We start from the raw sequence: 27706 nt of genomic DNA, 5'->3' as shown, positions 1-27706 counted from the left end.
AACAATTTGAAATATATCAAGTGTTTAGAAAAAAAGATAATTGCCAGTATAAATAGTTTTTACCAAGGAAGAGTAATTTCACTCTGGTTATCAATTCTACTTTTATTATCACAATCACCGTTAGGTTGTTAATTAAGCGGCGATAAGTTGTTAATTAAAGCGGCATAACTCTATTTACACGCTTGATTGCGTCGAAAGTAATCAATTTTCAAAGGATCATGGGTAATGTTGGCAAGGTTTCTGTACACAACTTTTTCAGCATTGAATGTTTTGGTTTGATCGTCGATTTTGGAAATTAGATCCCGAAAAAATGCATAAGAAGGACGTGAAATAGTAATCAATCAGTTATAATTCAATTAACTAGTACATTTAAGTTGTGAGAATATTGTTGCTTGTTAGTATCTACCTGGTATCGAACAATAATTTGATAGAATTTGAACCGATGTGCTAGGCCTTCTGACTGAGCGTTCGTGATCAGTGCACCACTGAAATCGGAGTGTTTGACCCGCGGCGACAACAACCAAGATCGTGTGTGTTCGTGACCCAATTAACCAACCTTTGGTATTCCTGTTTTGGTTACTGTGCGAATCTTATAGTTTGTTATCGTAGATATGTAATATTATGTCGATCGTTACTTCTTAGTTTAATGACGTACTTTTCTACTGAATGAGGGGGCAGATTGATTTATTTCAGGGAAGCGCTCTTCCCTGATTCATACATTTTTACTTTTCATCTTAGCAGCTGCTGATAGAAAATCATTATTTAACCTATTAAACTATTAATATCATTTTGATGTGAGTGTGGCTGGCAGCAGAGAATTCTTTCATGATGGATCTTAGCTAGCTTAGTGAGAAGTTATTCAGTTATTGAACTGGACCAACCGACATCGAGTAAAACATGAATAAGTACACAGTTCTTGGAATGGTCGGAGAAGGTACAATTTTCTTTGTATAATTTACAATTGCATAAACAAATTATTTATCTAGGCCCCATGTAATAATATATATAATTATAATGAGATGTAATAATAATGTCGCATTATTAGTATCTAAACATTTTGGGTTTTTATGCAGTCAAATTACTAATTTACTCTATAGAGAAGGATGATTGATTCATGTTACAATTACAGACTAATGAGTTTCACCATTTATACCCCATCATCGATGCTTAAACCAGTTTTAATTAAGGCAGATTTTTTGCTATATCAAATGTACTGTAGATATAATGGAATCTTTACTTTCACAGTAAAACTGTTTTAATTAAACATTTTTAACCTCTCAAAATCTTTAGGATCTTGAGCTGTAATAATTACAAAATTTCTAACAATAAAGTCACTTCTTCCATTCTTTTTTCAGGGGCTTATGGAGTGGTTTTAAAGTGTAGACACAAGGTCAGTTATTTGCCTCTAACTGTAAAGCTAAGTGCTTTACAGAGTAATGCACGCTTGTAGTGATATAACAGGTTGTCTTTTGTTTCAAGTGGTAGATGACATTTACAAAGCCTGTTTTTACAGAATATAATTCTATTACAGTCTAAAATATATAAAATGTAATAAAATATGAAGTATAAAATCAGGGAGGTATAAAAACAATATTCATAAATAATATTTTTATACCTCCCTGATAAAATGGTAATGTGAAAACACAAAATTGTTTAAATGTTCTGCCGATGAAATTAACAATGTATACAGTAAATGAAATTTTACTGACAATATAAAATCTGAAAAACTATTTTTTACGCAAGTGTTTTTGTTCTACCCACCTGCTTTTTCTGAAAAAGGTTCGTAAGAACAAATACAGTAGATTTACATTAATTTACTACAGGCCTTGTCTTTTAAGGCGATCACTCACTCGTAAACTGCCCCTGAGGAGTGCGATTTACAACACACTTAGATTGGGTAAACTTCTACACATCAAAATACAAACAGCACACCTACAGCACCCCATTGAGGAGTTCAATTTGTAGCACACATATAATTTTCAAAAGACAAGGCCTGTTACTGTTAGTATAGTGTACAGTATGTTAATAAAAATAATAAAATATCATTCATTTTTTCTGGTCTAGGCAACTGGAGATCTAGTAGCTATCAAGAAGTTCAAAGACAGTGAAGGCAAGTTGTCCTAATGTGTCTTGTGACATATTTTATTTCCTTTCATTTGTGTGATGAAATATTTTGAACATTCCTGCATTATTTTAAGTGTTTACTCAGCACTTGGACACTATCATTATGTTATTATTGAAGTCTTGTAGAGTATTTACACATCTGATTGTATCACAGTATCATTGTAGTACTAGTAGTATCAAAACATGAGTAATACTATCAATTGGGTTGGCCAAAGTACAAGATGTGATTATTAAAGTTAAATTCCTTTGTCTAACAGTGTGTACAGGTCACATCCGGGGTATAAATCAGAATACAGGGGAAACCCCTTACATTAGTACATAATACTTAATAAACATTATGTGTATTTAGTAAATGAAGAGTTTCAATTATGATGTCATATGGACAAATGAGCTTAGTAATTAGTTGTCATTAGATGAGATCTTTATCTTCAAGTTCCAAGTTTCAGTACATAATATTATCGATGAGCAAGTATAGTACAATTACCAAGTATAATTCCACCTCTAATTTAGGCTAAATTTGGACACAAAACTGTGGTATGGTATAATCCTACCCCCTACAATATTGGCCAAATTTCATACCCAGGCCCCTGGGTTTAATTGGTTATATACAGTACAATACGGTCACTAATACACTCATGGGGGAATTAGTTTCTTTAGCCTCTATATAAAACATACATTTGATTTAATTTAACATAATAGCACATTTTTTTTTGCTACCTACCTTAAAAACAGTTTTAACATATTCCAGATTCTACAGTAAGAAAATTTAATTAAAAAAGAATTAATTTCAGAGCAATTAAACAAAATAAATTGATTTTAAAATCAATATTTGAGAGTCAGAATCAATAGGCGAGTAAAAAGCAACAGTATTAAAAAATACTGTTATAAATTTTCATTATGGAAATAAAACTTAATATACTATAGGTCTATAGAAACTGTAGATTTAATGAATTTACAATATTCCTAAAATTAATTCTTAATTAAAACGATATTATTGACGTAGCAAGGCGAAGTGTATTTTATTAACTAATCAATCAACACTAGCTATACTCATGGCGTCATTAGCAATATAATACTTAACCAATAAATTCAAACTGAAGTGGGCTAATGTGTGCATACTGGTAATTTAGTACACCATTTGTTAACTAAAGCTTAAACGTAAGTGGTTATTAGCATCGACCTAATTAAATAGAAATTCAGTAGCAATGTACATTTAACACTGTAGCTTGGCAAATGTTTGCCTCTTAGTGCAGTCGTTCTAGTTCCGAAGCCTTTCTGACACAATAAATTTGCCTTATTCTGATCTAAAAGTTTTGGTGACTGCCAAGTTCTATTCTTTTTTTCATTATTGAAAGTGCCTTAGGCTCTGTCTAAACATTATCAAACTGTATGTGACAAAAAAATGTGATGTTCCCATATATGGACATGGTTATATCACTACCATATTTGGGTATATCACTACTAAAAAATATTGTCTTAGTAGTAATTCAGACTTAAGTAACATATAACAGATTATTAATTTCATGATTAAATAAACTATATTGAATGCAAATTTGAATCAAAAGATAACGAAGATGTTCGAAGAACAACTCTACGGGAATTGAAAGTGTTACGGCAGCTGAAGCAGGAAAATATAGTTGGTTTAAGGTACGTGCGACCTGTAGAACAATAAAACGTTCAACAAGTAGGCCTAACCAAAGACTTTATATGCAACATAATTACTTTCTGTCGTCATAAACAATTCTTTGCCTAGCCTACCTGGATAAACCAAAAATAGCCCTCTTTCTGAAGAGAGGATACATTACATTATGAAATGTTACTGTATGTACCCTTAAAGTATTTTTATTTATAGCACGTACAATTGCATTTCATTATTTTATTTCATATTTTTAACTTTTAGAGAAGCGTTTCGTCGAAGAGGCAAGTTGTATCTGGTATTTGAGTATGTTGATCGGGTAAGTCTACACCCCTAACCAGATATTATCAAATTACTTATCTGTAATCATTAATTTGTTGTAGTTTGCACAAACTAATGTGTTTGTAGGTTGAACACTTATTAACCAAGTTTTCCAGAATTGTTAGTATCTATATTCTCTACTGATAAAATCTTTCTAATTTTATCTATTTTATATTATTATTAGTTAGTAAATGACTGCGCTGTTACCGTGGGTGACCCATTACAGGCCACTCACGGTCGACTCTGGATCCGACTTTGCTTTTAATTCATGTGAACGGCTGCTTAAGTGTTTTAATTCAGTCATTGTAGTGTTTTCATATCACATATGAACTTTATCTTAATCATATTTTTTCTACCTGTGTTGTAATAATATTCATGTAATCTTTCCCCAAAAAACAAACAAAACGTTGATGATAATGCCAATTAAGAGATATATCTCTTTGCACAGTATACTACTTAAATTTCCTAGTCAATATCTTTCTTATTAAATGAATATCTTGTTTTGCTTGACTGCAATATTAGTTGATGTGGTTAGAATTTAGTTACATAGTGCTTTACTGTTTGCTTTGTTTTAGTTGGCAAGTAATTAAAATCTTAACTCGACGAGACTGTATTCAGTTTCTGTTTCATCACATTTTACAATCTAACATTACGTCTGCATCTGACAATAACATCTAAGAATAGAAGAATGGTTTATGGCGATATGTCAGACTATATGGAATCAAATTAGATGAAAAAAAAATATTAATCTAAATCATAAAGAACATTAAGCTCTGTCTACACTATCAAACTTTATGTGACAAAAATGGGATGTGCCCATCATGATATGTCATATATCTACCATATTTGGGCATATCACTACCATATTAGGACAATATTATTGTCAAACTAGTTTGATAGTGTAGACAGAGCTTAAGATAATTGAATTAAAGACTAATTTTGATTGTATTATTTACAGAATATGCTTGAATTATTGGAAACCATGCCAAATGGAGTTTCGTCAGATAAAGTCAGGTATTTAAATATATTTTATTGATCCTTTTAGGGGTTTTACTGTAGCACGACACATTACTGTTAATTTTCAACATTTCGACTTTTAAAATTCAAATTCATTCAATTTTTGTTTAGGAGTTACATTTATCAACTTGTAAAGGCTATTGGATGGTGTCACTCCAATGATATTATACACAGGGGTAAGATCATTTTATTGTGTACAGTATAAAACAAAACTTTAAAAACTAAATGCTATATCCACTTGTTCTATTTCTACTTGTCTATTTCTACTTGTCTATTTAAACAAAATAGTCTGAATAGTATTAACACAGACTGTGATAATATAAGCTATATTGAAAACAAAAAACGTTTTGTGAATTATCAATATACAGTATTTTTTTGTCAATTGTATTTATTTTCTATGAACAATGAACACCTTTATCTTCATCTCTAAATTTAAAAATCTTTTGTTATTAAAAAATAATTATTGGCCTACCATAGCAACGACTTTTCTAAATTTGGTTTGCAGTTATGACAACACAATAATATTTGTGTTTTTGTCTTAATGAATATTAATAAGGTAATAATTGTTGAATTTTTTATTACAGATATCAAACCAGAGAACCTGCTTATTAGTAGTAACGATACTTTGAAACTGTGTGATTTTGGTAAGGAATCATTTTTCTAGGCCTCTCATAGGCCCCTCCCCCTCCCCAGGCCCCTCATCGTCCCCAGGCTCCTCACCCTCCCCAGGGGCCCCTCACCCTCCACAGGCTTCTCACCCTCCACAGGCTTCTCACCCTCCCCAAGCTCCTCACCCTCCCTAGGCTCCTCACCCTCCCCAGGCTCTTCACCCGCCCCAGGCTCCTCACCCGCCCCAGGCTCCTCACCCTCCCCAGGCTCCTCACCCTCCCCAGGCTCCTTACCCTCCCCAGGCTCTTCACCCTCCCCAGGCTCCTCACCCTCACCAGGCTCCTCACCCTCCCCAGGCTCCTCACCCTCCACAGGCTTCTCACCCTCTCCAGGCTCCTCATCCTCCCCATGCCCCTCTCCATCCCTTGTCAAAAACATCCCTAATATTGTTACTACACTATTATTCAAATTTATATTAATAAATTCTATAAATCGTATCAAAAAATTATTATCTATTGTATAACCACCTAGCTAAATTAAAAAATAATATATTGTTTACGAAAAACCATGGCAACTATTAAACTAGTGCAGCGATATACTGTACTCTCTCAATACCGATAAATCTAATTTTGTCGTACAAACTACACCTATGTAAAACGCCAATACAATTTCATTCATTATTAAATCTAGTAATTAATTTAGATTAAAGTTTGCATAGAAACACTCGTTAGTTACCCGATTAATATTGCTCAATAGCTGTGTTTTTTATTGTCCTTGAACAGGAAGCCTTGTCAACATACTTAATGATGGATTTAATTAAAATTGTTCTAATTGAATAGAGATTAAAATTGATTAGTACAGTAGCAATGCTATTTATAAAAGTTTAATGATATAGTAGGTATACAGAATAGCTTTTGCGTTGAACGAAAATATGATGTAAAATCAAGCAAGCTAAGAAATCTGCAGATTTATGTTAAGCTCTGTCTACACTACTATCATACTAATGTAATGTGCTCAAATATGGTAGTGCTATGCCCAAATATGATTATCAATAAAGTTAAAAACTGACCTAGTTTGCTTTTCCTAAAAATATGCTATTGTACAATAGAACCCCTCTTTGGGACCGGCCCCTATTAAGGGGACCCCTATTAAAGAAACACTTTTCTGTGTAGTTTTTTCTGTATTTCAGTATTTGTTATGATTTTATGTATAAATAACTCAATATGCTCGCTTTTCGTTTCAGGATTTGCTCGTAGCATTGCTAGTAACGCGCCTGTAGCTAATTATACAGAGTACGTGGCGACTCGCTGGTACAGGTCACCAGAGCTTCTATTGGGGTCAGTACAATGCTCAATATTCTTATCCCGTTATGAGTGTACACATAATTTTTACTTTTTGTTTTATTGTTCTACAATATCATTTATTTTATTGAAAAATTGAAAGAATCTGGTTGGTATACAATAAATAAATGAATGAATTATTAATTATTTCTCTATTATTTCGACAGTGCCGAGTATGGGAAGGCTGTTGATATCTGGTCAATTGGATGCATACTGGGTGAACTTGCTGATGGTCAACCACTCTTTCCTGGTGAGAGTGAGATTGACCAACTGTACGTCATTCAAAAGATCCAAGGGCACTTGCCACCGTATCAGATGCACCTTTTTGAAATGAACCCACGGTTTTCAGGTTTAAAGGTAGGTTAAAAAACTTCACAAATTTGAGGTACCGCTAATAGCAGAGGCCTTAAAGAATATACTGTTTTTTTTGTGTTAAATTCTGTAATAAGATTAAAAGGTATCAGTATTGTAAAAATAAATAAAAAGCATAAAAGGAAAATAATAATAATACGTAAAAAAAATAAAATAAGAAATAAATCCGAACTGTCAAAAGTAAACCCAAAATCAGCTGTGAATACTGCCACCACACCGACTAGTTCCGTGATAATCAACATGATGATTGTGGGAACGATGAAGATTTATTATTTACTGCGGCAGATTATATTTTCCTGCAGTAGTAGCAGTATACAAGTTTCCAATATTTTAACATTGAATTTATTATTGTTTTAAATCCTAATATGTATTGATATGAGTTTTCAATTTGACCGCAATTTTTTGTTTCAGTTTCCGACAGTGAGTGAGCCTCAGACGTTAGCAAAGCGGTATATGAGTGTTATTAATGGCGTTATGTTAGACCTTATGCAAGTAAGTATATGCTGGTTACAAGTAACAAGTTTTTTCAATTGTCTAACATCTATTCATTTTTACAAAGGCAGTTTTGCAATTTGCTCCTCTCATTGTAAAGTCTCCGTGGGGTATTTGTTTGTTGTATTGAAGGTGAAAAAAAAATCAATATTTGATGTTATTGTTAATTTTACCACAAAATTACTTAGTTACAATATACTGGTAGATGTATATATAGATTGTAATACAATTAATAAATGTAAAACATGAAATCAAAGAAAGATCATTGTGAAATGATTGTGAATATTGTTAATGATGTCTTTAAAACTATCACAATTATGTCTGGTGCCCTCTATAGTTTGGTTAGTTCAGTAATCTTGTTTGCATTTACATGACATTGTTTGAAGTAATGAAATTAAACCAAAGAAATTATTTATAAAATATAAATTTCATTATATATATTGTCCCCCAAAAACATGAAAAATGAAGATTAATAAAATCAGATTTTGAACAGGCCATTTTGTAATTTTAATAAAGTTAAAACTTCCACAGAAAAAAACAACGAAGCACTTATAAAAAGATTTTGCTTTAAATAATAGTTTTTTGAGGTAAATCATTTTTTATCCAATTTTTGATCAAAATGAATAACTATTACGGAACATCAAAATGGCATATTCAACACAAAAATGTGAAAAAAATATTTTTTCAGGGGGAAAATATATCTTTAAATAATAGTTGATTTGTCACTGTTAAATTTCAACATTTTAGGGTACGTTGGCGCTAGATCCAAGCCAAAGAATAACTGTAAATGAATGCATCGAGCACAAGTGCTTCCACATGGAAAGACTTCTCCGCAAGGAATTGCCCAGACCGCAATCCGCATACACAACAAGAGAAATTGCCGAAGACAGCATTAAACGGTATTTTCATTACATATTTCTTATAATAATGTATAGGCTTGTATGGTTAACAATAAAAACAATAATATATTTATTTCCTCCAAAAAATGTAAAATTACAATGACACTGAGGGGGCGGGCAGACACTGAGGAAAAAGCTCCTATTACCTAAAAGGTTTTGACATAAACATATAATAACAAAAAAAGGACCTCAACTGTAAACAAGCTTAGATTACACAATGTGTTTCTAAGGGAATAAATAAAGTAAAGTCGAGAATGTCTCGGTTTATTTGGCAAGTAATATTAAACCATAAGGGTTGGCCTTTTTAAAATGATATCCGAGGTTGAACTCTGTGATAAAAGTAATAATGATTATTTATGGTGCCTACCCAATACACCAAAAACAAAACCTTAGTTCAAATATATTGTAAGATTTGTTTAAAACAAGTTTCTCTTTTTATTTTGCCAGTAATATTAAAGCCACAAAAGTTAGCCTCTTCAAAACAATATCCGAGGATGAACTTTGTGATGCAGCAAAGAAAGAAAAAAATGTTAAAGATAAAGAATCTAGTGAAGTCAACAAAACGGTAAACAATGTGCTTTTAAAAGAAAACACTGTTAAAGGTGACACGGATAGACAAATCCACCAATCAGGTATGAACGCAACAATAAAGGAAAGCTTTGCTAAAAATGAAATTCATAAACATAACCATTTTCAGCAAATGGGAAACAATGTGCCCTTGAAACAAAATACTGTTAAATATGACAATCAAAGACAAATCCACCAATCAGATGTGAATATGGCAAAGAGTTCAGTTGAAAATGGAATTCAGAAACAGAAGGAAGCTTATCAACAATCTGTAGACAATACTGGTTCCCTATTACACTCAAAGTATCTGAAATCTGCAAAGAAAAAGAAATCAAGTCATCCAGATCAAATACCAATGGAAGTTACGAACAAGAAAACTCATGTTGAGCAACAAAATGATGTTTTCTATGGAAAAAAAGATATGCAGCAGAGTCATTATCCAGAACATCTGCCTGGTATGGAGGCTAAGCATGAAAATCCTCCAGAACACTTGAGGGCAGCAAAAGATAGTTCAAAATTAAGAAATAAAAGCAGTCGTGATGAGACACGTAAAACACCTAGAGAAAAAGACTTAAGAAATAAAGAAAATCAAGAAATCAATCAAAAGAAAGTTATGAATATAGTACCAGACATTTTGCACACGTCTCAGTCGAACCATGACAGATTTGGAGGCTTAGATAAAATAACTCCAGACTATACAGATAACAAAAGCAACCATACAAGGAATGATTCGAAACATAAATTTGAATCTCAATTAAGCATGTTTTTAAGACAAACGAGAAGTAATTCCCCCATTTATGCCCATTCAGAACATCATTCGAAACGTTCCCACTCACGCCTTTCTAGAGACTACGAACAAAAGAGGGAGTCAGGGTTGAAGAACATGCATGGCAATGCTTCTCCAACTCTGGATATCAGAGGAACTGACAGACATAGAAGAAGTAGTGTAGAAAAACATCCGATGTCATTGACCTTGGAGACTTCAATATTTGGCATGAAAGAGACTAATTTGAGTGAAATGTCACAAAATGAACAGATGAAAATTACCCCACGAGAAGATAGAAACATGTCTGTTGACAATGACAATTCTGATAAGACTTTAAAGGTAGGACTGTTGTTTCTTTGATTAATTTAAACGATTACTTTTTGTCTTCTTTAAACCGAAAAAAAAAAGATGCTGTGCATTCAGTGGAAAAGTCTCTTAAGATTTGTCAAGCAATCTGCAGGGTCAAAGGTTAACTCATGCATATCAAACAGATTCGCAACTATTTGTACCAAAGTTTGTTCTGTGTAGAATTGTTATATATAGGACAGTTCATTGACCTTTAATCCCAGACTTTATATATTGTATGATTTAATATATAGACTGTGTTTTATGAACAATTTCATAGTAATCTACTTACTAAAACTTGTAATATTTCATTATAATATAACACGTAATTAACGATGTTTAAATGTGCATGTTTCAGCATTCTGAGCATGCTCAGTAGATATCTATGAGTCATTTTATTGTTTCTTAACTATTTCTTGTATTTAGTAAATAACAGGAAATATGACATTAAGGTGATCAAGTAAAAAAGCCCACAGAAATTAAACTTTTCCCCATGAGAAAATATATATAATTATGATAATGCTATACCTGCATATTTCTCTATTTAAATAACTGAAATTCCTATTCTGTATTTAACATGCAGTAGCAGAAACTTGTTTAACTTGTAAATGCTGTAAAAATATACACAAAGGAAAGTACATTAGGCGAACATTAGTTCCTCTGTGGCTGCTTTTCTACAATTGTAAAGTTTGGATTATTTCAAAATGCTATTTTTCCACAACTCCAAAAAAATGAATCCATAAAATTATGTACTGCCGAGTATAATATGCATGTTTTTTTTAAAATGAGGTATCTGTTGTATCATGGGAGGTTTAGAAATTGGTTTTGCTGGTTTTTGATCAAAATTAACAACATAAGTCTGTAATTTGTCGCCCAATTTGACTTGAATCTTAACCCATTCTAGACATCCAATGTTTATTAAATCATTTGATTGAACTTTCTTTTTTATCGTCAATTTAATTATTTTACAAGTACCTAAACAAATTTGATCACATTATCAAGTTATATCATATCTTCGAGGCAAACTGTAAAACTATTTTTACCTGTTTAATTCAATCTCGCCCAGGACGAGTTCGATATACCACCGTTGTTAATGTGTTGAACACCGCCCTCTGGCTGCGAATGCTCTTAATTATGTCTGTCTGGTAGGCCGTCCCCCGCAGAGAAACATTCATGCTTTTCTAGATAAGAGACAATGTAAATTAGTATAATAAGGCCTAATTCTCAATCATTATGTCTTTCCTTTTGGGCTGGCTAGGCTGTGGTCAGTGAGAATTTCAAGAAGCCAAGACAAAATGGATTTGACAGGAAGAAACGTTCTCAGGGCTCCGCACCTCTGAGATTACGGTTAGCTCACGAGTACAGGCCACCACACCATGAATTGGTAAGCCGTCCTGTAAATAAATGATGGTGTCATTTTCATATATATTTACTGTTTATCATACACATTTTGGAATATTGAGGGCCAATACAATTTTTGTACAGAAAATGGTCACAGTTATTAAAATTAAATTAGTTAATGAAGTCAGTTTAAATAAAAAAGATAGAGAAAAAAAGTTTATTTTCAACTGGTCTGGTTAGTGTCCTGCATAAAAATAAAATAAACTAGAATTTAATTCGTCACTTTGACGAATTATAGGTGATCATTTTTATCATTTTACCGAAATAATTTTTTTGCACGTACGTTAACATACGATCAGAAAATGTTGATGTATGCCATCCTATTATACGCTTTAGTGCTAAGTTGTGCCTATTACATGCCATATACAATATGTACAGTATATAATGTATCTATATACAGTGTAGCATAGGTGAAATTACGGGACACACATCATGTTCTAATTTTTTGGTATGATGGAATTATCAAAATAAACTCGAAGATGAAAATTTCGAAAGATAATGAATTGAGCAAATAAATATAAGAATTGGAAGAGAATTTGGCACGTAGAAGCGCTGTGCGCACTCTTTGAAATTTGTATAACTTTGACGAAAAAGATGAAAAAACTACTTTTTAACTTCAACTGGCCATATGTTAACGTCACAACATCCGATAGGCTTAATTTTTATATGAATTCATATCTACATTTCATCAGCTTTCATAATACATTATAATTATCAAGGTAACCTTTAATTCTAAAGAGCTGTAAGATATTCAAATTTACGGCGAAGGTGAAATTACACGACCTACGTTATTCAAGTTTTTACGCGTGATGACGTCATTAAAATGAAGATAGTGTCAACTCATGATAAAGATAATTAATTAAGCAAGCACATACTGAAAGTTGTGCGAAATTCGAGCACACATAACCAAGATGCGCTCTGTTGAATGTGATAATCTACAGAAAAAGATAACAAATCCTAATTTTTAAATTCAAGTAGCCATTTGATGACGTCAAAACATTTTGTACGTAAAATGTGTACATGAATTCATATCTACAACTCAATGGCTTCCAGAATAAGTTAAAAAAATCGGGGGTCATCTTGCATTCTGAAGAATTATTTTCATTTTAAAAAAGACCTATTTTTCACTATTTTCAGAACTTTTGTAAAATTAATGTGCGCATTTTGTCATTTTTAACGTGCTCGTATAGCGTTATTTTAAGTCGGAACTGACTCAAATTTGGTGAATGTACTAAGGATGGTGAGTAGAATGAGATTTGTAAAAAAAATTCATATTTTTTACGCTTTTTAAGTATCGCGCGCGCAAAAACGCATTTTTGCGCAGTAATTTTTTTAAACACGCAAATGGCCTAATTCATGCTCTAAATTGATCAAAACTTAATTTTGAGCGTTTTAAATTTTTAACGCGCGATATCACGCGCATGAACCTACGTGCGCGTGCGTTTTTATTTGCTAATATTTTTACCCTTGATCTGAAGTTTACGTGTAGTGAATTTCATTAATATGTGATAATGAATTATGGAGATATGATTGATAATGTGATTTCGCAAAATGGCGTATAAATGTCGTCACGGATGAGTGATCACGCTGGAAAGCTTATTAGGATTAAGTTATATTATTTGAAAGATATTCTGAAATTTTTGTAATCATTGACATTAAACTTTTTGAGATAATTGTTACACAAAATAGTGTACAGAAACAATAAAAAGAAAGAAAAAAATAACTAGACATGAAACTCGTCACTTTGACGAGTTAGTTATCCGCACGACAAACGCCACGTGAACATCATACGTTGAAATATTACACACAGAAAAAGATTATGGCATTATGACCTGAACTGAAGAATATGTTGTTATTGCTGAATTCTATTGTTTTGATTCATATATAGTATACACAGTATAATCTGTATCCGTATCACATACAGTGTACATGTAGAATAGGTGAAATTACGGGACCCGCTATTTATTGCAATTTTTAACATGTTGACGGTTTTAAAATGAAATGCGAAGGTAGCAATTTTGCAAGGAAATTATCTCAGCAACAACATGTTAACGTGTAGAAGAAATTTTAATACGTGAAATATTAATGCGCGCTCTTTTAAATGTAATGAACTATGACGCAAAATATGAAAATACGACTTTTTTTATTTAACTGGCCATATGATGACATCACAACATCCGATTGGCAAAATTTCCACATGATTTTGTATCTACAATCCAATAGCTTCCAGAAAACGTTTTAATCGTGATTATTACATTTTATTCTTACGAGCTATAACAGATTAAAATTTACTGTAAAGATAAAATTAATGACCCACGTAATTTAAATTTTTAGGCATGATGACGTTATAAAAATTAAAATATTTTTAACTCATGCGAAAGAAAATTGATTGACCTAGATAATATTAAAATCTCGGAGAAAATGGAAGACGGATAAGCGTGATGCGCTCCATTGAATGTGATGAGCAATAACGAAAGAGACAAAAATCCTATTTTTTACATTTGTGTGGCCATACGATGACGTCACAACATCCGTAAGGAAAAAATTCTGCATGAATTCATATCTACAACATATCTGCTTACATATTAAGTTAAAAAACTCGGGGGTAACGGTTGATCCTGAGGAGCTATAATAGATTCAAAATAGGCATAATTTTGACAATATTTTGTAACTTTTGCAACTAAAACGCATGCAAATGGTCTAAATCAACGTGTACGTATGACGTCATTTTAATTTGAAATGATGTCAATCTTTTTAAAAATGACTAGGAAAGGCTGGAAAATCACAATTTAATAGAAAAAAACATGATTTTCATGATGCGTGCGCACTGCACGCGTAAAATTGTTCGCGCGCGCGGGAAATTTTGACATGCGCAAAATGTCATGAATGGCGTAAAAAGTTGATTAGAAATTAATTTTGCGCATTTTAAAATTTTTAATGCGCGTGCGCGCGTAACTTCTTGTAAAACACGCCATTTTTAGTTAACTAAAAGTTTGCCCTTGATATGACTTAAATTTTCATAAAGGGTAAAAAAAAAATTACGCTTGGTTTTTAAGCTATGATCAATCATAAAAAATCATAAAATCGCGCGTAAGTCACGTTGCGCAACTCTGACGTCATTCAAAATAGGAGGTGCACAACTTCACGTAAATGCCCATGTGTTGACAAAGTTATGAAATATTATGTTTACACATTTTAGAGATACGTGAGCCACAAAAAAATGGGAAAGAAATAAGAATAATACAGAAAAAAAAAAATATTGATCCACTACAATCACAAGTAGTTATCCGCTACTAAGCGGATAACTAATAAAGATTTTATACAATAACAATAGGTGATCATTTTATTCTAAATGATCACCTAATAAAGATTTGATACAATAACAATAGGTGATCATTTTATTCTAAATGATCACCTAATAAATTACCTAACTAACCATGCCATCTACATTCCGATATGGTATGATTTTAAAATTACACTACTAAATATATAATTTAGAAGCGGTTTTGCTTGGTGGTTATAATACTTGCTTGCCAATCCCAGAGTGTTTGGTTCAAATCCTTTGAGCCACCACTCCTATAGACTACTGTAGAGATTGTGTATGTTTTTCTTTGAGTAGATGACCACCTGTTTAAACTGTTACTAAACTCGCTCGTGCCAATCAATGTGTCTTTATCAAATAAATTAATTTATTCATTTTATCTGCCGCTTATTGACATATCAAATTTGTCGTAAAGCAAAAAACTCTTTTAATACATTTTTTTTTGACCGATTGAAACATGAATCGGCAAATTTTTTAATGCGGCATGATAGAAAATAATCATGTTAATCTGTTTTTTGATGAATGTTTTGTTTAGGTTTAAAAATTAAATTAAATCAATTAATATTTAATTATTAATAAATAAAATCAGTGAATAAGCATAAAAGTATTTTACATAAATTATGCGATTTATTTGGCGCCAATCAAATTTGTAATTTATTAAATGCAACAGGAAAAACATTCTGGGTTTAACTCATAAAATTGTTAACAAAATTAAAATAACTATTTTTAGAATGGTAAATAGATTTGTACTTTATTAGGTTAAATTTGTGGTGTTTGGTGTGCCCCAGTTCTAAAAATAGATCTTAATAGGCTTATGTTGTTATTGAAAAGCGTATAGTCAGGAAAACCAGTCATTTGTTATTTAAAAATGTTTTATAAATGTTGGTTCATTTACAATAGTATACAGTACTATTACATATTATTTATTGTTTATATAATTTAATTTTAGCCATTACAAAACCCAGAAAACATGAAGTATAGAGAGTCTAAACCTAGCGAACATGACTCACCAACGTATGCGGAGAAAGCAAGACACGGGCTGACCTCTGACATGAATAATTTAACTCAAAAAGAGACTAGAGACAGAAACACATATAATGGTAAGATTGGTAAGATTGATATTGTTTGTAAAAGTAAAAATGCAATTTTAGCGTTCCATACTAAAATGATTTTTTTCCACAATGCTGTTGACTAAATCAAATGTTATAATTCCAGATAATAGTAATGATAATAATCATATTTCATCTTTTATTTTCAATATTGTTTACTACCAAAACAATTTACAAAACTTATCAGTAACCAACTAAACAAACGTCATGCATGAGTAAGCATTTCTCCGTAGCTTACCTTGTGATTGGCTTTAATTGAATTGATTTAATCACTAACATCGTCTTCACGGCAGTGACCAGTCAGTATTAATATCTCTATAATTGGCTTTAATTTGATTGTCCAGATAGTTTAATTAGTGATTTTAATTTGTCTCCACAAAATTGACCACTAGTATTAACGTCTATGTACATGGCTTTAATTTGATTGTCTTGTTAATCCAGTGATATTTTTGTGTTTTTTAGAAGTGACCGGTAGTTCTGCTCACATGAGTGGTTTCAACCGCTATTCGGTTGTAGCGACTGACAATAAACAACGAACGACACAACGAGACAGTCCAACACTGTAAGTTTTCAATTGTATCTTTCACTGCAGAACTAAACATGGAGTATTATTTTAGTTTAACAAAGGCAATCTAACAACAGGACACTGTGCTCGCCTTGCCAAGATAGAAACTTGTAACAGTCCTTTTATCTTATGTCTGGCTGCGACAAACACCAACAGTTCTGTACTATGTACATATTCTCGCCGATGCGTGGTGTATGTTAAGGGGCGTAGAACTGATCATGTCGCAGCCACAGATAAACCCTTTGATCTTCGAAGCTCAACATCCTGTTGTTAGATTGCCTTGGTATAATTTTTTCTACTGTACACAGTATGTCATGGCAATGAAATAGGCAGGCTATAATTGGAGCATTTTTGAAAAAGCACAAAACATCTGTCGTGGGGTTTTTTTCCCAAGCGGAATCTTGAACTTGACATGATTAGAACCTTGGAATTGGAAGACGTGCATATTAATCACCAAAACATAACATCCATAATTCAAATATTGGCACACCTAACATTAGTAACCCCCCAATCATACCGTGGGTAATAACGCACTCATCGAATAGAACATAATTCCTAATTATGATAACATAACGACCAATGCTATCATGTGTAAACACAACATCCAAACATATATTATCTAAGATAAAAGTAGGTACTATTAATTAGTTAATATTATTAACTAATTAATAACCCCTACTTTTATCTTAGATAATCACAACACCACCTAATAACATCTTAGGTATCAAAGGACCCATCTAGCCCCCAATAAAATTCAACATTAATCAAATTGGTGCTGCGTATCCTACCACATGTTTATTATCACCTTCCTTGTATCAAACCAGAATAAGAGCTAAAAATACTTATCCAAAAATGTCAGCCCTTTCCCTTCTACATCCTTATTACCTAATACAGCCACCAAAATCAAATCAAGCCCCCTCAAGTTGACTTTAAACAGGTGTAGATAGAACCGCTTAATTAAGCTTAGCACAACCACCAAAATCGAATCAAGCCCCCTCTAGTTGACTCTAAACAGGTGCAAGTAGAAACGCTTAATTAGGCCTAGCACTTTGAAGTTGGAGGTCATAGCCTGGTTGCTATCGTACCACAATCGTTAACTGAAGACCACTGTATCATCATTATCTCTTTCTTTTTTGTCAGATTACAGATAAAATTAGAATTTACTTAATTAATGAATAACATTCCTATAATTGTCTCACGGTCACATAATAAAAACATGGTGTCATGCTCTATTTTACAGGTTTTCTACGATTTGTTTTCGACAGATCTCAAATTAAATTAAACCGATTACTATTGTTCCATTTGAAATCTTAGCCACATTGGAGTCACATATATTATTACGTTTTTGTAGCCATTTTGCAATGACCATCAATAGTTCAAAGGTCATACATTTACTTTCTTGTGTACACAGAAAATCCCGGGAAAGTTTACCGTATGAAGATGGACAGTGGAGGGAGATAAAAAAGAAAAGAAAAAAGAAAAATCAGGTAAAAAGCCCTATAAAATATGCATTTTCTTTCAACTTACTGTTGCCAACTATTCTATTGTAATTACTTTAATACAGTAGGACCTCTTTTAAAGGGACATCGTCGGGCCCAAACATAATGTCACCTTAATAAGGGTATCCTAAAGGAGGGGTACTTCTACTTTATAATGTAAAAGAACGGTTTTAAACAATTACTAAAATGTTCTTATTTGTTCTTAGTATCTTATTAAAAGCGAAAGTACAGATCGTCTAGCTATCCAAAAAGCAGTTTATGGGATTCGAGAGCAGAAGTCTCTCCGTAAACTCACACAAACTCCTGACAAGGTATGACACCGTAGCTAAGAGGCAATATTCTTATGAAATAGGAACGGATATTTTACCCTTACAAGGCTCATGATATGAAAAAAAAAGTGTTTTTTTTTTAAATTAAAGATATGAATAATTACACACATAAATAAATGCGCCTTATCAAAAAATGTCAAGGCGCATTAAAGGTGAAAAAAAATGTAAATTTTATGAATCAAATTTCTGTTTTAATGTATCGGTTTTTTCCTTTTAAATGTAATAAATACAATTTGCAGAATGGATATGTTAGTGTGTGTAATTTATGCAGCTACATTGGTTAAAATGTTACAATTTCTTTGTAATTTTAAAAACGTGTTCATATCGATCAAACTGAATGCTTATCATGTTAAACGTCTTTTAACTTTAAAAAAAAACTTGTATTTCGTTTTGTCAAACACTTCAATATTAATAGTAACTAATTCTGCAGTCGTCATTTTCCTATTTTACTTGAGACATCATTCTCATAACATTCTATAATGGACTGCACATAAACCACTAACAGGGGTCTGGAATTAACTTTGCCAGGAAAATCTTATTAAATTAATTCAACTGTTTTAAAGTATTTGGCATGACTGTGTAGAAGCTAATTCAAATAAACACCTCTGCTTTTACCTTTCTTTCACTTCTGAATTGATTTAAATTCAATTTCTTGTTCTGTCTAAATCATTTTCTTCATTTCGTGTCCTAAAAACATGTTTCTACAAATTGCATGGTGTCAAGATATGATTTCCTGGCAACCAAGTAGCTGGAATGAGACGTTAATAATTATGTAATTTTAATTGATTTAATTTTAATTTCTTAGAATTCCATCTCATCCTCAACTATTTGCCGTGACAATCGTTTACAACCGTTATCAACAACAAAAACTTTACCCCAACTCCATCCCTTTCAAACAGCGCCATCACATGGATCATCTCAGGACAATCACAGCGGTCAAGGTCTTCCACATTCCGTAAACCGCACAAGTCAAGGAAAGCACCCATTAAACCGGATGGATCTAGAGTTCCATCGTCTCGGTGCCAAGACTCCTTCCAGTATTTCGACCGCTAGTCACGAGTCACCCGTTAAATTACCTCACAGCGATGACACACCAAGGCCGCTGCAACCTGTGAAACACACAAAAAATAAACGCTTGCCAACTGGGGATGTTGTCAAAGAAACAGCGATTTAATGTTTCAAAATATCCAAAAATAGGCACAAATCAAGGAGATATATCAGAAATTCGGGAAGTAGTCTACTTCCAGCAAAACACAATAGTTACATTGACAAATCATAATACACAATCATCTCCTAATTAGAAATGTATTACATACAAATGGTACAGTCAACTCGCTAAATACAGGACACACATGGGATGGTATGACCCTTGGGACCTCAAGTAAATCTAGTTTTGTGAGAATTTTCAGTTTTCAGAAAGACTGTTATTTAAAGATTTGACTGTACTAACAAATATTACAACGTTACAATTGCTTATATATTAAGTGTGCTTTGTTTTATAAATCAGCATTATTATTATGTAAATTAATATTACAGCATTATGTATTGATTACTTACAATTATTAGTTTATTGTTATTAGAAGTATTATTCTTAATTATTTTAGAATTATTATTTTTTTAGATAATTATGAAAACCATATCCAGAAGAATGTATCTTATTTATAAATAGTATAGAAACCTCTAAAGCTCTTTCTACACTATCAAACTAGTTTGACAAAAAGAGTGTGATGTGAACAAATATGGAAGTGATATGTCCAAATATGGTTGTGATATGACATCATCATGTCCATATATGGGCACATCACATTTTTTTGTCACATTAAGTTTTATAGTGTAGACAGAGCTTAAAGTTATAATAGATGTCCTTGATAAATAACTATAGTTTTAGCATTTAGTATAGTGCTTATGGTACTGCAATAAAAAGTATATTGATTGAAGTATATTGCCTGACTGTACAAGGTCTATTAACAGTGAAACATTCTGGAAAAAAGAAAGAGATATGACTTGAAAACTCTCAATTTTATCACAGTTTCTCACTTTTTTCAGCAAGCGATTCCAGAATTTTGGACTAGCAAAATAACAGGGTTCACACTTGTATTTTTACTGTTTAAAATTCATCGTACAAAAAACACAATTTCAGTCAAGCCTACAGTTTTCTTCCTTTCTATCTATGCACATACAAAGAATTAAACTTTAAATATTTATTTATAATCGTTTGATGTTACAATAGGTATTTAGAGTGTATATAATACTTCTGACGAAAGGATCATGTCCTAATATGGATGTTTTGTGGCCATTAGTTAAACATGTCCGATGCTACTAGTTACAGCTATATTATGAGTAGTGTCAAGAGGAAAAACGGGCATTAAAATATGTCTAAAAAGGCTAAAAACGCTCTAGGCCTCCAGCGTTGGAGGGCAACTTAGGGTTCCTAAACCAGGGGCCTCGAGCATCAGTGTGTCTGGCTGGAAAATGTAAGGCTATGAAAATGTTTGAACGTATGGGTATTTACATATAATATATATTTTTCAAGTAAATAATTATGTTTTATATGATTAATATTCTACTTCCTATGATAATTCTAAATGTATAACTCCATGTTCCTACGAAGAGTTGGTCTTGTCTATAAAGTTTCGATTTCTGATACGTTTCTGATCATAACTTTTACTGTAAATAGAATATATAATATTTAGTAATTTTTATATTTTACATAAATTATTTAAACAAGAAATGCTTTAGTTTAGTTGTGCATTACTATTATGTGCTTTGAATTTTATTGACCAAATATGCATTTTAAAAAAAAGTATTAGTTGTTATCATTTACATAACTGCTCATTACTTTTGATTGTTAAATTTATAATGCCACTTTAGAGTGGGCTCACACAGCCATGCAAAATATTACTTTACCTACCTCGCATTTTAACTAAACAAGAAAAACCTTTTTATTTTATGTGTAGTTTTACATTGGACCAATGGCTTAACTTCACATCCGAAAGATGATGAAATGGGATTACAGTAAAGGAACACTTTCAGGACCAAACAAAGTGTGTCTCCTGAATAAGGGATATAACATATTTTCCCCTTTTGTTCATTTCATGAGAAAGTTCCCCTGAATAGACTAGTCCTAAATGCTAAACCTAGCATCTTGTCTAAAGCTCTACCATGTATGGGCACATAGCAGAGACGAATATCAAACCTGTGTCATCACACTACACATACAGCCCCAAGGCCCTTTTACAAGTGTGAAACTTCACATGCTTTAAGGATAAAACCACACCCACCTATGAGTACTACCGATTCTAGGTGGGCGTCCGTGAGAATCCTTACATGCCTCATTTGCAATAAGTTACAACCAAAGTTTGTCGGCCAAAAAAGCACTTTAAAAACATGTTATTTTGATGAATAATTAAACTTCATTTAACCTAAAATTGAGAATGATTCACATCCAATTACAAACCAATCACTTTCATGTTACTTAAGATTTAATTTTACATTTTTCCTTGAACTTTTGCGTGCATCTGTTTTGGGTGTATTTTTATTTATTGACATGGTTCTTCCGCAGTTTCATCCAAAATTAAATCATATGTTATGATAAATTATAACAGTTCAGTTTGCCTTCAGGTCAAATAAATGTAAATGAGTTTGTTGGTGTTAAAAGAAAAGGACATTATAAACCGTTATGAAACAACATCTCATCAGGTTTTCAGGAGCCTCTTAATAATTGGTAATCAAAATACAGAAAGAAATTAATGAATGAATGCAAAAAAAAAAGAAGAATCCTATGATTGATTGAAAATTCCTTTAAATCGAGAGTGGTATGTTCACTTGATTGGCTTGAACGCCTCCAATTAGAGACCACTTTAATGCGGCACATCACTTTAAAAGGACCAGTGGTGGGGTTCACTTGAAAGACCAGTGGTGGGGTTAACTAAAGGGAGACACCAGTTTTAAAATTGCTCCTGAATTGTATACAAATGCTTAAAAACTAAACTGGGAATTGTTTTTGTTAAAAAAAATCAGTACAATAAGCACTAAACGACAACCTTTACTACCAAGGAGTTGTTAATTAGTTCATGAGACTCATAAATAACAAATTATTAACGTAAAAAAGTATTTAAAATATAGCCTATAACATATTTATTTTCCTCTGTTTGTGACCAAAGATACCCCATTTGACAATGATGTATTGCAGGGGGAAAAGTTCTGGTTTAGCACTCCTAAGGGAGACCAATGCTGATATGTAATTATGTTGGGCCTACTCATGCTCTGGGCCCCTTAAGCTCTGGGCCCCCTTAAGCTCTGGAGCCCCTGAGTTTAGCCAGTGAACGCTCATAGCTGTTACACCACTGGGTTTGTGCTACACAAGTAGTAAAGGTGTTAAATGAAGTATCTAAAATTGTACAGTATTATTATGCGACAATAATAAACAAATTATATTGTTTACATTATCATATTGTTGTGTTTTGTAGTAAATTTCAATTACATTATGGTTATAACGTGCCTAATGGTTATTTAATAGATGTTAGCGGGCCACTAGGCTAGCGATCCACTGGGCTAGCGAGTCACTGGGCTAGCGAGTCACTGGGCTAGTGAGCCACTGGGCTAGCGGGCCACTGGGCTAGCGAGCCACTGGGAAAGTTCCAAATGTGTATTGCTATCGGCTATATAGCGAGTTTTCGTTTTGGGGCAGTAGATGAAGAAGACGATTTAACAAACCACGGCAGTTGTGGAACGAAAAGCTTGCTAAATTTATTTTAATTGTTTTATCTTAATTCATTAATAATAAATAATAATAGATAGATTTATATAGCGCAAATGATGTCTCTATGCGCTCGACAATAAAGAGAAAGAGTGGAAAACAAAAGGAAGAGTACAAAAATACAAAAAACATCAAGCTAGCACCCAAACAGGAGTATGGGGATACACCATCATCGTTAACTGGGGAACTGTGTCTAAGTACCCCAGTTAGCATTGGTTAAGTCTTGATCTTTTCAGAGATCCAGTGCCTCCTAGCCTAGTCAGAAAACAACAACAGGCAAGAAAGGTGATCAAAACCAAAAATGATTTACTGAATGATGTCCATTGAATCCTTATTTTTTTAAATATATATTTTTTTATCTATTTTGCTTTGCTTTTGTATAAAGTACATCAAGTCATTGATATTATTATACACATTATTTCTAATATACTTTTATTGGGTTTCTTTAATAAATGGTAAGATTTGGCATATTAACATTACTGTACACTTGTTTCCAAATGACTTAAGTATCATAAAGCTCTGGCATGCGATCAAATATACAGTAAATATTAACCTTATCATGCCTGGTTTAAGTATGCCAAAATCTACAAAAACAAAATTCAGGACAAATCTTGGTTACTTAAACTTGAAATCCAGGCCCGAAGATACATTTCCTGTGATCTCCATCGGGAATTAATGATCCTTATGCCAACTATCTGGTCTTCACTCAAACGTGACTAAACTTTCATTTTCTGAAGTTTAAATACAAGCATTACTCACTTTCCTGGGAGGGCTTTATTCGAGGGGTGGGAGTGCTTTATTTGAGGGCTGGGAGTGTTTTTTTGGAGGGGTGGGAGTATCTTTGAGTAACCCTCTGTGCATCTGATAATAGTACATTGATACTGTACCCCATTTTGTAATACAGTGTACAACATGGTTTATTGTCACTGTTTTGATAATGGGGATTTTTTCTTAAGCTTGAGTCTACACTATCAAACTAGTTTGACAAAAAAAGTGTGCCCAAATGTGGTAGTGATATACCCAAATATGGTAGTGATATGACATCATCATGTCGATATATGGGCACAAGTTTGATAGTGTAGACAGAGCTTTAAAGTGTAAACAAATAAAATAATTCTACCATACTTTATTATATTGAATTTTATAAAACAAATTAGCAAGCCTACCTCATCCAAATTTGTGGCACTTGGTTCCAGGTTTCTGCCACATTGTAATAAAATGATATGGAACCAGGATTTTGAATAGAGAGGGTGAAATGAAGTGCTAAACTTTAACCTTATTTTCTATCTTTTCCATTGAATTTGTGGGAAATTTATCAATTGAAAATGCAGTAGGTTTGGTTTTTTGTTGAAACAGTTTATAATCTTTTATTTTGAATTCCTTGTGTTCCGTCTGCTCTTGGTCTTGTGTGCATGGTAGACTGCCAGCATACTGCTTAAACTTGTTGGCTTAATTTTAAGTAAGCAAGAAAATAAAATAAGTAGAAAACAGAACACATATTTGCACCTTAGATTTTTTTTATTTGTTTGAATATGATAATATGGGAAATAATAATAATAATAATGATAAATATTGCAAATTACATATAACATACATTTATAAAAGTTTTACAGAAATCCTAAACCACTTCTTTTACTTCCCTAAACTTATTACCCTAATTTATCCCCTCTTTACCCTTTCCCGCATCCCTACCTTAACCTGCGTAGTTTATATATAGCTGCTAGTAGACGAAAAACACATTACAAGTGAGGTAGAAAGACTGCTATACCCAGTTAATTCAAGCATTTAAAGTTATATTAGAGTTATACTAAAAAGTGTGAGTTCCCGGGGCAGCAGTAACAAAATTAAATAATAAAACAGCAAAATATATATTAAAAAAACTTCATCGTAGTTAATTTCAATTTAGAGAATTAGGGAATTAGAGCAAAATAATATTTGAAACTAAAATAATAGAAATATTGAAAATAGTAATAAAAGAACAATGCAGCCATTTACTGTATAAGATAATATATACATCACTTTTTATGAATTTTTACATATTTTTATGATGGGAAAATGTTATATTTGAATCACAAATAATGTCAATATTATTGAATGCTATGGATACATTGAGTCAATTTACTGCATTTAGTTATACCCTGCCTGTAAGTCTTAAACAAATTCTTCCTACGCAACGATGGATATTACAGGTAAAATCTAGAAAGAACGTCAAATTATCACGGTATCATTTCTCGAGAACCAAAAACAAGCACCAAAAAAATATCCACTCATATTTTTTTTAAACAAAAACATAGTTAATAAAAAAAATAATATATATATATATATAAATAAAAACGATAATAGAAGAGTATTATTACTTAGTCAAACAACTTGAAAGACTTAATTAATTGTTCCCACAGAAAATAAAATTGTACTTCTTAAATTAATTCATCTTCAAATACATTTTTAAAGAATTATATATAATGTTTTAAGTATGCTTTTAACGTATTAACTCCAAAATTGAAAACTCAATATGAATTTTTTCTTTAAACCAGAATTTGTTAACATCACAATTTTTTTTCTTAAACTCTGTTCTGCATTTAAGAGTTTCATTTTTCAAAGTATCAAATTTACTAATTTTATGTATTTTTCAAACTAAACAAAAGTATTTAAATTAGTTATACCACTATTAAATATATAGATATTTTCTCTAAGTTTCCCTTCTTTTTCAATTTTATTTTCTCAATAAAAATCAAGTTTTATTTTAGATGAAAAGAGTATATCTTTAATGTATACAACTTTTAATTAATAAAGATGATTAAATGTTATAAAATGCAAACATTATTTCTGGTAAAGAATTACTATTTCTTTATTACAAAATTGTATCGATTTTCTGAATTCAATTTTCGTTTTAATTATCCAATATTAAAACCATAGAAAAATATATGAACTATGACCTGTAATGTCATAGTTAGGGTATTAGTAGCACCTATATTAACATAAAATGGAATGGGCTTCATATCTTTAATTGATTCTAACAAGTCCTTACAGTATTTTGACTTCTTATCATCCATGATCAAGACATGCTATTTCTAAAAAAAAAACATGTTTCTCTACAATATTATTACAAACAAAAGTTTAACAAAAATTACATTTTAAATTAAAGGATGGTTATAATATGAGTTGTTAATTTAAACAAAATGAAATTCTAATTGGATACATAGTTTATTAATAAATCCAATTAACAAAGTATACAATATTCTTTATACATTAGTTAATGTCATTTTTTCGACTCTATTTACACAACTATACACATATATACAATATTTCACACTGTATTTTAAGATACATTTTTATACCAATGGTACAAAAGTTTAATCATAAATACTAATAAAAATATTGGTAATCAAAATAAATTATTCACATTAAATACAACGCAAATGATTCGTCGGATTATCTTCGCTTGATAAATGTATTTTTCGTGTTCTGTGTTCGTATAAAAATAATATTAGGTAACTACTTATGAATACAAAGACCTTTCTTTTGAATAAAATATTTTTTTTTCTAATTTTTTCTATAAGAAACATAATTCTTCTCATGATTTCTAAATTGACGGCTTATTTACTTCATAAAAACCATCACACAATCACATAAAACAACAAAATTTTGCATCAATATTAAAATCGAAAGACAGCCATTGTATGTATATATATATTCTTAAACTTTTGTCTCAGGTCCATCTGCCGGTTGCGTAAATGAATCTCGGATACGCGACACCATTGTAGCTAAAATATGTCCGAATGATTTGTTGTACCATTCTACAGTTCTTCCTTTCGTGTCCACGCGACACATGTACGTAATCTTGGATTTTCCTGATCCACAAGGATCGATGAGGAACCTGGATGCCAGAATTGTTCCGCGGATTCCACCAATGAGTGGAGCATCTGGATGGTTTATGGATGTCGAGACCAGAACGCAAGCTCCTTTAGGAAGATCAGTCCTCCACGATCTGAAATAACAACAAATTATTTTACCATTAAGTCAAATGATACAATAAAAAAAGTATTTTTATATAATATTAAAGATTTTACAATATATATAATAAACAAAGTATGTTAAGAATTAAATATTAAAATCAATATTATGTGTTTTGATCAAACAGTTAATTGTTTTTGGAAATTAAAATGAATTTACACGAGAGAATTAATTTGTTGGCACCAATGAGATTAACACAGTCTCCATTCTAAATATTTGA

General features: G+C 31.9%; 2 protein-coding genes and 1 long non-coding RNA gene across 4 annotated transcripts in view; 1 reads left to right on the top strand and 2 right to left on the bottom strand.

The window, feature by feature from the left end:
* Positions 1–309: 309 nt before the first annotated feature.
* Positions 310–23137, top strand: LOC144841858 (uncharacterized). The gene is made up of 19 exons (XM_078698125.1): positions 310–934; positions 1356–1390; positions 2065–2110; positions 3690–3771; positions 4025–4079; positions 5040–5095; positions 5210–5274; positions 5683–5742; positions 6951–7044; positions 7215–7404; positions 7831–7911; positions 8659–8810; positions 9258–10482; positions 11747–11872; positions 16161–16311; positions 16783–16882; positions 18297–18372; positions 18591–18695; positions 19519–23137. The coding sequence occupies exons 1-19, from the start codon at positions 898–900 to the stop codon at positions 19885–19887; spliced, it is 3105 nt and encodes a 1034-aa protein (XP_078554251.1). The 5' UTR covers positions 310–897; the 3' UTR covers positions 19888–23137.
* LOC144841860 (uncharacterized) lies at positions 3736–19441 on the bottom strand. Its single transcript, XR_013612055.1, has 4 exons — positions 19329–19441; positions 11532–11669; positions 11017–11099; positions 3736–3782 (listed from the first exon to the last, which is right to left on the bottom strand). It is a non-coding gene; the product is annotated as an uncharacterized LOC144841860 (long non-coding RNA).
* A 1840-nt stretch (positions 23138–24977) lies between the features above and the next one.
* LOC144842129 (rho GTPase-activating protein 7-like) overlaps positions 24978–27706 on the bottom strand; it is a 125651-nt gene continuing 122922 nt past the window's right edge. For both annotated transcript variants that reach the window (XM_078698506.1, XM_078698507.1), the window contains one exon: positions 24978–27460. In XM_078698506.1, coding sequence (XP_078554632.1) covers positions 27169–27460 — 292 coding nt within the window. In that variant the 3' untranslated portion in view covers positions 24978–27168. The remainder of the gene's footprint in view (positions 27461–27706) is intronic.

The sequence above is a fragment of the Antedon bifida genome, chromosome 5 (genome assembly GCF_963402885.1).
Source record: "Antedon bifida chromosome 5, ecAntBifi1.1, whole genome shotgun sequence".
Lineage (NCBI taxonomy): Eukaryota > Metazoa > Echinodermata > Crinoidea > Comatulida > Antedonidae > Antedon > Antedon bifida.
This window is presented reverse-complemented; position numbering and strand designations above follow the sequence as displayed.

Coding starts and splice junctions, on each gene's coding strand:
- LOC144841858 (XM_078698125.1), top strand. CDS start 898: ATGAATAAGTACACAGTTCTTGGAATGGTCGGAGAAG. Junction 2,111..3,689: donor GAAGTTCAAAGACAGTGAAG/GCAAGTTGTCCT, acceptor TTGAATCAAAAG/ATAACGAAGATGTTCGAAGA. Junction 5,096..5,209: donor GTTTCGTCAGATAAAGTCAG/GTATTTAAATAT, acceptor ATTTTTGTTTAG/GAGTTACATTTATCAACTTG.